The sequence below is a fragment of the Babylonia areolata genome, chromosome 8 (assembly GCF_041734735.1).
Source record: "Babylonia areolata isolate BAREFJ2019XMU chromosome 8, ASM4173473v1, whole genome shotgun sequence".
Lineage (NCBI taxonomy): Eukaryota > Metazoa > Mollusca > Gastropoda > Neogastropoda > Buccinidae > Babylonia > Babylonia areolata.
This window is the reverse complement of record NC_134883.1, coordinates 15,952,747-15,965,246: the sequence shown is the minus strand read 5'-3', so window position 1 is coordinate 15,965,246 and position 12,500 is coordinate 15,952,747. Positions and strand designations below refer to the sequence as shown.

At 48.5% G+C, this 12,500-nt stretch overlaps 1 protein-coding gene across 2 annotated transcripts in view; it reads left to right on the top strand.

Moving 5' to 3' along the window:
- Nucleotides 1-12,500, top strand: part of LOC143285056 (uncharacterized) — a 33,545-nt gene that overhangs the window by 2,956 nt on the left and 18,089 nt on the right. For both annotated transcript variants that reach the window (XM_076592244.1, XM_076592243.1), the window contains exons 2-3: nt 5,761-5,920; nt 9,317-9,553. In XM_076592244.1, the coding sequence (XP_076448359.1) occupies nt 5,771-5,920; nt 9,317-9,553 (387 nt within the window). In that variant the 5' untranslated portion in view covers nt 5,761-5,770. The remainder of the gene's footprint in view (nt 1-5,760; nt 5,921-9,316; nt 9,554-12,500) is intronic.

Sequence of the window (12,500 nt, the reverse complement as noted above, 5' to 3'; positions counted from 1 at the left end):
ACGTGAAGAATTAAACACACCAAACAACACACACAACGTGAAGAATCACACACACCAAACAACACACACAACGTGAAGAATTATACACACCAAACAACACACACAACGTGAAGAATTATACACACCAAACAACACACACAACGTGAAGAATTATGCATACCAAACAACACACACAACGTGAAGAATTATACACACCAAACAACACACACAACGTGAAGAATTATACACACCAAACAACACACACAACGTGAAGAATTATACACACCAAACAACACACACAACGTGAAGAATTATACACACCAAACAACACACACAGACTGAAGAATTAAACACACCAAACAACACACACAACGTGAAGAATTATACACACCAAAACAGCACACACAACGTGAAGAATTATACACACCAAACAACACACACAACGTGAAGAATCACACACACCAAACAACACACACAACGTGAAGAATTACACACACCAAACAACACACACAACGTGAAGAATCACACACACCAAACAACACACACAACGTGAAGAATTATACACACCAAAACAACACACACAACGTGAAGAATTAAACACACCAAACAACACACACACAACATGAAAAAATATACACACCAAACAACACACACAACGTGAAGAATTGTACACACCAAACAACACACACAATGTGAAGAATTTTCACACCAAACAACACACACAACGTGAAGAATTATACACACCAAAACAACACACACAACATGAAGAATTAAACACACCAAACAACACACACAGCTTGAAGAATTAAACACACCAAACAACACACACAACATGAAGAATTAAACACACCAAACAACACACACAGCCTGAAGAATTAAACACACCAAACAACACACACAACATGAAGAATTAAACACACCAAACAACACACACAGCCTGAGGAATTAAACACACCAAACAACACACACAGCCTGAAGAATTAAACACACCAAACAACACACACACAACATGAAGAATTATACACACCAAACAACACACACAGCCTGAGGAATTAAACACACCAAACAACACACACACAACATGAAGAATTAAACACACCAAACAACACACACAACGTGAAGAATTACACACACCAAACAACACACACAACATGAAGAATCACACACACCAAACAACACACACAACGTGAAGAATTAAACACACCAAACAACACACACAACGTGAAGAATAACACACACCAAAACAGCACACACAACGTGAAGAATTATACACACCAAAACAACACACACAACATGAAGAATTATACACACCAAACAACACACAACATGAAGAATTATACACACCAAAACAACACACACAACGTGAAGAATCACACACACCAAACAACACACACAACGTGAAGAATTATACACACCAAAACAACACACACAACGTGAAGAATTAAACACACCAAACAACACACACACAACATGAAAAAATATACACACCAAACAACACACACAACGTGAAGAATCACACACACCAAACAACACACACAACGTGAAGAATTGTACACACCAAACAACACACACAACGTGAAGAATTTTCACACCAAACAACACACACAACGTGAAGAATCAGACACACCAAAACAACACACACAACATGAAGAATTAAACACACCAAACAACACACACAGCTTGAAGAATTAAACACACCAAACAACACACACAACATGAAGAATTAAACACACCAAACAACACACACAGCCTGAAGAATTAAACACACCAAACAACACACACAGCCTGAGGAATTAAACACACCAAACAACACACACAGCCTGAAGAATTAAACACACCAAAACAACACACACAACGTGAAGAATTAAACACACCAAATAACACACACACAACATGAAGAATTATACACACCAAACAACACACACAGCCTGAAGAATTATACACACCAAACAACACACACAGCCTGAAGAATTAAACACACCAAACAACACACACACAACATGAAGAATTATACACACCAAAACAACACACACAACGTGAAGAATTAAACACACCAAATAACACACACACAACATGAAGAATTATACACACCAAACAACACACACAACGTGAAGAATTATACACACCAAAACAACACACACAACGTGAAGAATTAAACACACCAAACAACACACACACAACATGAAAAAATATACACACCAAGCAACACAACAAAGTTTCTCTTTTTTTTGCGCTTAGAGTTGACTTCATCAAGATATTGCGCCTTATTATTATTATTATTATTATTCATTTATATATTATTTTAAAAAAAAATTATTATTTTTTTTTCTCAAGGCCTGACAAAGCGCGTTGGGTTACGCCGCTGGTCAGGCATCTGCTTGGCAGATGTGGTGTAGCGTATATGGATTTGACCGAACGCAGTGACGCCTCCTTGATCTACTGACACTGCACTGATACTGATCTCTGTTGTTTCTCAGTCACCAGTTCAGCCCCTCCTAACCCCAAGTCAGCACTGCGCAGTGGAATCCCGAAAATGAAACAGAGAAGGAAATGTTGCCGGGACTTAGTACCGTCGACTTAAGATTTGAAAATAAGTGAAACAGTCTCCTTGTGTGTGTGTGTGTGTGTGTGTGTGTGTGTGTGTAAGATAGATACAAAAAATAACAACCCATTGGACAATATCTATTGTGACAGAAGACTTTTAGGTTGTTCGCTCAAAAAAAGAAAAAAGAAAGTAAAAGAAAGAGGCAATATTAGGAGGTATGACCTGGATGGGGCCAGGCCCCCTTAGAGTGTAAGGAGTTAATGGCCGAAACATGTGACTGGGGAGAGGGGGATGGGAGGGGGGAGGGGGCTGGGATGGAGGCGCGGGGGAGGGAGAGAGGGAGAGAGAGAGGGGGGGGCGGCTTCTTCCCTGAAGATCTTGTACTGTCCAGCTCTCCCTAGAGTTTCTTATCACCAGGCTGTTCACTCCAGAGCAGATGGCAACTTTGAGGCGAAGCGATCGGCTGTCATCAGGCTGCCTTCCTCCCTGCTCCACAGAGAACTGACAGAACTGGTTCAAGTCATATATTTGCTTCTGTTGTACAAGTAGGCATAATCTCCCTCTGCACACACACAGACACAGACACACAGACAGACACACACACACACACACACACACACACACACATACACACACACAAACTCACGCACAATCACACCATAGCTGCACAATTGCCCCATGCATTACAGTGTGTTAAAAACTCCCTTCATTATAAGGTACCTATGCAACATAAATGTTCTTGATGATGATGATGATGATGATGATGATGATGAAGAAGAAGAAGAAGAAGAAGAAGAAGATGATGATGATGATGACACAGTGTTTAAAATGTACAATTACGTCACTCATTTCTAACGACCGGGAACTGACAGGTGTGTGTAGAATAGACACCCCCTCCACCCTCACATACTTTTATACCATTTGTCGAAAGTCTGGCCTTACACAAAACAACGTCATCTCTCTGTCTCTGTCTCTGTGTCTGTCTGTCTCTGTGTTCTCTATGTTTTTTTTCCTATGTAGTTTATTAATACCATGCTTGTGCCTCTCTCTCTCTCTCTCTCTCTCTCTCTCTCTCTCTCTCTCTCTCTCTCTCTCTCTCTCTCTCTGTGTGTGTGTGTGTGTGTGTGTGTGTGTTGCTGTTTATTTTTCGTGGGGCAGACCGTACCTCCCCCCCCCATTCCCCACCCCCCACCCCCTCACACGCACACACTATCTATCTTTCTGTCTATCTATCTTCACACACACACACACACACACACACACACACACACACACACACACACACACACGCACGCACACAGACACTATCTATCTTTCTATCTGTCTATCTATCTTCATAAAATGTTATTGACAGGCTGCAAGAACAGGACAGAAGGAAGATCCTGTTTGTCGTTGACAAAACAGGAAACACAGGCAAAACCATGTTAGCCGAATACATGGAGGTCTGTAAGGAGGACTCCTTGTTGCTCAGAGCATCGCCCTTGGAGGAAGATCCTGTTTGTCGTTGACAAAACAGGAAACACAGGCAAAACCATATTAGCACGAATACGTGGAGGTCTGTAAGGAGGACTCCTTGTTGCTCAGAGCATCGCCCTTGGCCGGCTGTATGTGGCATTTCGGTAGCGCTTTCCCTTAATCGTTGTGAACCGCTTTTGCTTCTTGAGCTGGACGTACGCTTGCAAATGAGGTGTACCCTCTTAAAGACGCCCACCTCCTTGCCGATGATGGTGTCTGTTTGACTCTGCATGAAAGAGTGATGAGGTTGGGAGAGTAAATGACAAGCAAAAAATATATATGTATATATATGTGTGTGCATACATATATATGTATATGTATATATGAAGAAATATTCGAAAGAAATTACTTTATTAAAAAAAAAAAACATTAACAAAGGGTGGTGGTTGGAGTAGGGTGGGTGTGCGTACGTTACTGCTTTAATATCACTCATATCACTCTTAAATTAATCGATACAAAATTGCGGCATTGAAGACACATAACGCTGATAACAGGATAACACCCAGCTGTCCAACAGATGGTTCCTGTCCCTGGCCGTCGGCTCTCATGTCTTTGAAGACGGCGGTATCGTACACTGTCACCGTTTGCAGGTGATGGTTTCATACAGAGCAAGTTCCCGTGTCATTGTACCAGGGTGCAGTAAAATCTCTGTTCTTTTCATTTGCCACTCACACACGAGGGCACATTCCTATTCATACGGCCCCATTACTGTGCGTTCGCACCACACACACACACACACACACACACACACACACACACACACACGCAAAAGTGCCCGCAAGCACACGCACACACACACAACACACACTCTCTCACTCGCAAGTCGCCCGACTGACAATGCAGAAGACCAGACACACACACATAGTTTGGAAACAAAATTAATAAAGACAGTCACAACGCCCATTTTGAAGTAATGGACCACCACTTTCACATCGCAATAAACAAATTTCATAGACACAATTATATATTTTTTGTTATCTTTAAATACACCCCAACCCGCCCCCCCCCCCACCCCTATCCCTCCGTGAATGGACGGCACATTGCCAGCTCTGAACTTCCTCTTTCGCTTCGTCAAGTCTCCACTCTTCAACTCTTTCAAGTCTGGCCTTAAAACCCACCTCTTCCAAAAATAGCCTCCCTTGCCTGCCCTTCCTTGTCTTTAGTTTCTACAGTTTTAGAGTTATGCATGCGTGTGAATGACTGGTGCGAAATCGCTTTGATTTGTCTCTGCACAAGATTCAGCGCTATATAAATACCATTATTATTATTATTATTAGCTCTGAATGTTTCCACACTGACACGCCCATTTAGTCAGTGAGGAACGTAAGTTCGTATCAACTCGACTCACTGACACAACCATCTGCACCCATCACCATTACCTTTACCCTTCCCTCACCTCCAATTCACCCAGGTGTCTTCCCTAAACCTCCCCTACCCCCCCCCCTCCTTCATACAGTCTTTGTCAGCGTGAAAGGGAACATTTGTGTAGATGTATATTGGCATATTACATGTTTGAAAACAAAATAATACACTTAAGACGGAACAAAATTGTGTTGTTTGGAGTGTGTGTGTGTGTGTGTGTGTGTGTGTGTGTGTGTGTGTGTGTGTTCAGAGAAAAGTGTTGACAAACAGGTGTGTGTGTGGTGTGTGTGCGTGCGTGCGTGCGTGTGTGTGTGTGTGTGTGTGTGTGTGTGTGTGTGTGTGTGTGTGCGCGCGCGCAGACAGGGCGCCATGAGCGGACGGCAGGAGGTGGTCATCCCGGCCACCAGGTGGACCCCCCTGCGGAGGTACCTTCTCCTGGACGCCCTGCTGGACGGGCAGGGGGGCACACCGCGCTTCCACAGGTGTCAGGAACAGCTGCCGTCAGGACAGGTGAAGCAGGTGGGTGACGTGTGTCCCTCCCCTGACGATGGCTGAGCGAGAGACACGACAGACGGTGGTTCGCTCTGGATTCGGTTGCTATGGTGTGTTGAGTTGTGCCAAGTTGTGCCGTGTTGTGTTGAGTTGTGCCAAGTTGTGCCGTGCCGTGCCGTGTTGTGTTGAGTTGTGCCAAGTTGTGCCGTGCCGTGCTGTGTTGAGTTGTGCCGTGCTGTGTTGTGTTGAGTTGTGTTGAGTTGTGCCAAGTTGTGCCGTGCCGTGCCGTGCCGTGCCGTGCCGTGTTGTGTTGAGTTGTGCCAAGTTGTGCCGTGCCGTGCTGTGTTGAGTTGTGCCGTGCTGTGTTGTGTTGAGTTGTGCCAAGTTGTGCCGTGTTGTGTTGAGTTGTGCCAAGTTGTGCCGTGTTGTGTTGTGTTGAGTTGTGCCAAGTTGTGCTGTGCTGTGCTGTGTTGACTTGTGCCAAGTTGTGCTTTGCTGTGTTGAGTTGTGCCAAGTTGTGCCGTGCTGTGCTGTGTTGAGTTGTGCCGTGTTGTGTTGAGTTGTGCCAAGTTGTACCGTGCTGTGTTGTTGTGTTGAGTTGTACCAAGTTGTGCCGTGCCGTGCTGTGTTGTGCTGTGTTGAGTCGTGCCAAGTTGTGCCGTGCCGTGTTGTGTTGTGTTGTGCCAAGTTGTGCCGTGTTGTGTTGTGTCAAGTTTCGCCGTGCTATGTTGTGTTGAGTTATGCCATGTTGTGCCGTGCTGTGCCGTGTTGTGTTGAGTTGTGTCGTGTTGTGTTGAGTTGTGCCAAGTTGTGCCGTGCCGTGCCGTGCCGTGCCGTGCTGTGTTGAGTAGTGCCAAGTTGTGCCGTGCCGTGCTGTGTTGTGCTGCGCCGTGTGGTGTTGTGTTGTGTACAACTTTAACCACACATATCGCTACTTGGAATACGTTCCCCCTAAGCAGTGCGCGTCGCCATATCCGACAGCACCCACATTTTCCTTCACACACACACACACACACACACACACACACACACACACACACATATATATATAAAGAGAGAGAGAAGAGAGAGAGAGAGAGAGAGAATAGTGTACATCTTCATTCCAAAGTGTACTATGGTCACAAGGAAAAAATATATATGATTCTGTTGATTTTTTTTCCAGAGGAAATTTCCAAGCACCATTGGAATTAGTGTTGCAGTGGGTTCTTTCACATGCACGAGGTGCATGATACACACGGGACCCCGGTTTATCGTCCGAGAGAGAGACTATGTGGATGAGACTATGTTATTGCCGGTACCGTGCGTTAGTCGATGGGGTTAATAAAGTGATTATGTTATAACTGGTCTGTATCTGTATCTGTAGGATACGTTGCTATAGCCATTTATGACATAAGCGCAGCCTAGCATTAGTGGTGTCCTGAGAGCCGTGCTTTGAAGCTCTCGACAGATGTTGCTGTGTACCATTGCCTCGTCCAGATGGTTCCAGTCACGAACAGTGCTAATAAAGAAAGAGTTTCTGAATTGCTCAGTCTGAGATCTGCCTACTACAAAGGATCTGGAATTGTTCCTGATGTGATTGGAGATGGCACTTGTTGCGTCGTATTCTTTAAAGTCGCGAGGTTTGATGCGACGTCCTTCTTTGTGTGGAGTCAGGAAACCAGTAGGCGGTATGGCCGGTACTAACCCCTCAACCACCTTGTACAAAAAAAGTTAGGCGTAGATCACTTCTACGTTTCTGTTGCGTTGGTAGCTGCAGGGTAGATAGCATATTGGTGATGGCACCTGGGGTCCTTGTGGTGTAATCGTCAGTAATAAACCTTCCGGTCTGAACTGGTGTGGAGCACTGGCTGTTAGACTTTGTAACATTGGTTCCTATCAGTGAGGCTTTGTTGAGGGGGTTACACGTGTTATACTGGTCGGGTGGGGGGTGGAGGGTGGGGTGGGTTCGGGGCGCGGGGGTGTGGGGGGTGAGGGGGATCGCTGATTTAGTCCGCCGTGGTCCAGACGGGCGCAACAGCCGCGTGGTTAAAGCGTTGGACTTTCAATCTGACGGTCCCGGGTTCGAATCTCGGTGACGGCGCCTGGTGGGTAAAGGGTGGAGATTTTTTCCGATCTCCCAGGTCAACACACGTGCAGATCTGCTAGTGCCTGAACCCCCTTCGTGTGTACACGCAAGCAGAAGATCAAATACGCACGTTAAAGACCCAGTAATCCATGTCAGCGTTCGGTGGGTTATGGAAACAAGAACATACCCAGCATGCACTCCCCCGAAAACGGAGTATGGCTGCCTATATGGCGGGGTAAAAACGGTCGTACACGTAATAGCCCACTTGTGTAATATACGAGTGAACGTGGGAGTAGCAGCCCGTGGTCCCCATACATACCGTGGTGTAGAAAGACGGCAGGGCACAACCACAGAGATATGTCCGAAGTGCTAGTTGTCCTCTGGCCCGGACGTCACCTCCGGGCTGATCCACAGTGCAGTGGGTAACACGTCACTTCCGGTCTGATCCACAGTGCTGTGTGTAACACGTCACCTCCGGTCTGATCTTTGGCCACAGTGCTGTGTGTAACACGTCACCTCCGGTCTGATCTGTGGCCACAGTACTGTGGGTAACACGTCACTTCCGGTCTGATCCACAGTGTTGTGGGTAACACGTCACTTCCGGTCTGATGTGAATTCTCTCGCTTCCTTGGCGGACGCGTTACCTCTAAGCCATCACTCCAGGCTTTACCTGGGGAGGGAGGGGGACGGGGGTGCGGAGGGGGGGGGGGGGGGGGGGGGGGGGGGGGGGGGGGGGGGGAGAGGGGGGCGGAGTAAGGGGTGTGTTAATGGACTGAAGTTCACGGTGCACAAAGAGCAGCTGGCAACAAGCCAACCTCCCACATTCTGTTCATGGTGTCGAAACACTTCCATCCCCCTCTGCTCACTTCAGCACTGTGTTGATAAAAAGCCAGTGCATGGTGTTGTGTGACTTGTCGACACAAGTCGTTTCGTTTGAACGTCCACGGCCGAAAACATTATACTGCGCTGTGTGCGTGTGTTAGTGTGTGTGTGGTGTGTGTGTGTGTGAGAAGGTGAGAGCATACTACAGGACCGACACGGCTCAGGGACTAGAGGGAATGAAGGAATGGTGCTATGAGTGTGTTTGTGGGTGCGCGTGCGTGCCTGTAATTTGTGCCTGTGTTTGTGTGTGAGTGCACCCCGCTGCATCATCAGCATGTGTTTGATAGCGGTACGCATGTGCGTATGCACGCAAACGCGCGAGTGCGTGTGTGAGTGTGTGTGTGTGTGTGTGTGTGTGTGAAAAGGAATACTATTCTGACACGATAGAACACTTCCGCTGACTTCAGTTAGCAAAGGGGCTCAAAGAAAGGCATGCGCTATCCATGTAACTTAAGATCAGTGGTCTCCCTGTGCAGTATCTCCTGCAGAGGTCCGCTGAGGCCCGGGACTTCAACACGCTCAGCCAGCTTCGCCACGCCCACGTGCTGGGCTACGAGGGGGCGTGGCTGTCACGTGACGAGGTGCTGCACGTGCTGTGCGAGCCTGCCCGGGTCTTCCTGTCCGTCCTCCTCGGGCACATGGCCGCGGAGGGGGCGGCCCCCGGCCCCCAGCTGTACCCCCGCTGGCTCTTCCACATCGCGTCCGCTCTGGAGGTCTGTGGGTGCTGGTGGGGTGGGGTGTGGTGTGGTGTGGTGTGGTGTGGTGTGGTGTGGTGTGGCGTGGTGTGGTGTGGTGTGGCGTGGTGTGGTGTGGCGTGGTGTGGTGTGGTGTGGTGTGGTGTGGCGTGGTGTGGTGTGGTGTGGCGTGGTGTGGTGGGGTGGGGTGTGGTGTGGTGGGGTGTGGTGTGGTGTGGTGTGATGTGGTGGAGTGGGGTGTGGTGTGATGTGGTGTGGTGGAGTGTGGTGTGGTGTGGTGTGATGTGGTGTGGTGGAGTGGGGTGTGGTGTGGTGTGGTGTGATGTGGTGTGGTGGGGTGTGGTGTGGTGTGGTGTGGTGTGGTGTGGTGAGGTGTGGTGTGATGTGGTGTGGTGGGGTGTGGTGGGGTGTGGTGTGGTGTGATGTGGTGGAGTGTGGTGTGGTGTGGTGGGGTGAGGTGTGATGTGGTGTGGTGTGGTGTGATGTGGTGGAGTGGGGTGTGGTGTGGTGTGGTGTGGTGGAGTGGGGTGGGGTGCGATGTGGTGTGGTGGAGCGTGGTGTGGTGTGGTGGAGTGTGGTGTGGTGTGGTGTGGTGTGATGTGGTGTGGTGGAGTGTGGTGTGGTGTGGTGTGATGTGGTGTGGTGGAGTGTGGTGTGGTGTGGTGTGGTGTGGTGTGGTGTGGTGTGGGGTGTGGTGTGGTGGAGTGTGGTGTGGTGTGGTGTGATGTGGTGTGGTGTGGTGTGGTGGAGTGGGGTGTGGTGTGGTGTGGTGTGGTGGAGTGGGGTGTGGTGTGGTGGAGTGGGGTGTGGTGTGGTGGAGTGTGGTGTGGTGTGATGTGGTGTGGTGGAGTGGTGTGTGGTGTGGTGTGGTGTGATGTGGTGTGGTGTGGTGTGGTGTGATGTGGTGTGGTGGAGTGGGGTGTGGTGTGATGTGGTGTGGTCTGGTGTGGTGTGGTGGAGTGGGGTGTGGTGTGATGTGGTGGAGTAGGGTGTGGTGTGATGTGGTGTGGTGGAGTGTGGTGTGGTGAGGTGTGATGTGGTGTGGTGTGGTGGAGTGTGGTGTGGTGTGGTTGGGTGAGGTGTGATGTGGTGGAGTGTGGTGTGGTGAGGTGTGATGTGTGGTGTGGTGTGGTGTGGTGTGGTGTGGTGAGGTGTGATGTGATGTGGTGGAGTGGGGTGTGGTGTGGTGTGGTGGAGTGGGGTGTGGTGTGGTGTGGTGGAGTGGGGTGTGGTGTGATGTGGTGTGGTGTGATGTGGTGAGGTGTGGTGTGATGTGGTGTGGTGTGGTGAGTGTGATGTGGTGTGGTGAGGTGTGATGTGTGGTGTGGTGTGGTGTGGTGTGGTGTGGTGTGGTGAGGTGTGATGTGATGTGGTGGAGTGGGGTGTGGTGTGGTGTGGTGTGGTGGAGTGGGGTGTGGTGTGGTGTGGTGGAGTGGGGTGTGGTGTGATGTGGTGTGGTGGAGTGGGGTGTGGTGTGGTGTGGTGTGGTGGAGTGGGGTGTGGTGTGGTGTGGTGAGGTGTGATGTGATGTGGTGGAGTGGGGTGTGGTGTGGTGTGGTGGAGTGGGGTGTGGTGTGGTGTGGTGGAGTGGGGTGTGGTGTGATGTGGTGTGGTGTGATGTGGTGAGGTGTGGTGTGATGTGGTGTGGTGTGGTGGAGTGTGATGTGGTGTGGTGAGGTGTGATGTGTGGTGTGGTGTGGTGTGGTGTGGTGTGGTGAGGTGTGATGTGATGTGGTGGAGTGGGGTGTGGTGTGGTGTGGTGTGGTGGAGTGGGGTGTGGTGTGGTGTGGTGGAGTGGGGTGTGGTGTGATGTGGTGTGGTGTGATGTGGTGAGGTGTGGTGTGATGTGGTGTGGTGTGGTGGAGTGTGATGTGGTGTGGTGAGGTGTGATGTGGTGTGGCAGGGTGTGGTGAGATGAGGTGTGATGTGGTGTGGTGGGGTGGGGTGTGATGGAGTGGGGTGTGGTGTGGTGTGGTGTGGCGTGGTGGGTGTGGTGTGGTGTGATGGGGTGTGGTGTGGTGTGGTGGGGTGTGTGGTGTGATGTGGCGTGGTGTGGTGTGGTGTGATGTATGGTGTGGTGGGGTGTGATGTGGTGTGGTATGGTATGTTCCAGAGAAACAGATGCATGCATTACACAATAGCCGAGCTGACCATGAACTCCCGTCCATGTTTCGGGAGAAACTGTGGCCTTTTTCTGGTGACACTGATGGATGTGTCAAGTCCAGCCACACATTGTACGAGCGGTCAGCGTTATTCTATGGGGTGTTTTTTAACCAGTGACCGAGAATGAAGATGACGATGGAAATGATGCATCTTTCTGGGAAGATTTCAAAAGGAAAAAATCGCGGTTCAAGATAGGCTGAAATCAGGTTAATTAATGAGTACAGAACCCTGCAATGAAGCAATCAGACAGATTAACAAATAGTAAAGAGTGGTAACTCTCTCCGTTCACAAGGTACACAACTTCAAGTCAGTGCTGCTTACGCTACCGATTCAGCAAGCACACAAAAAAAAAAAAAAGAAAAAAAAAGGAAAAAAAAAGAAAGAAAAAAAAGAAAAAAAGGGGAAAAAAAGAAAAAAAAGAGAAAAAGGTATAATGGAACAAACCCAGATACTTCTTGAAAATGTGAGCGCCGGGCCTGTCCTTATACCGATCATCTGATATGTGCACACAGCTGCAAAGACAAGAAATGTGCAAACACAAATTAGCTTTTATACAAGACTGGCATAGCCTCTTTAATCCTGAACAAACCACACAGAACACATGGACAATACAGAACAAACACATGGTTGCCTCGGTGGTTTTTCAACTGGAAATGAACAAACAGTTGGCATGGAGATGAAATGATTAACAAATAGTAAAGAGTGGCTAACTCTCTCCATTCACAAGGTACAACAACTTCAAGCCAGTGCTGCTTATGCTACTTTCCCATCAGACAGGTTGTTTCAAGTACCTTCAACTTTC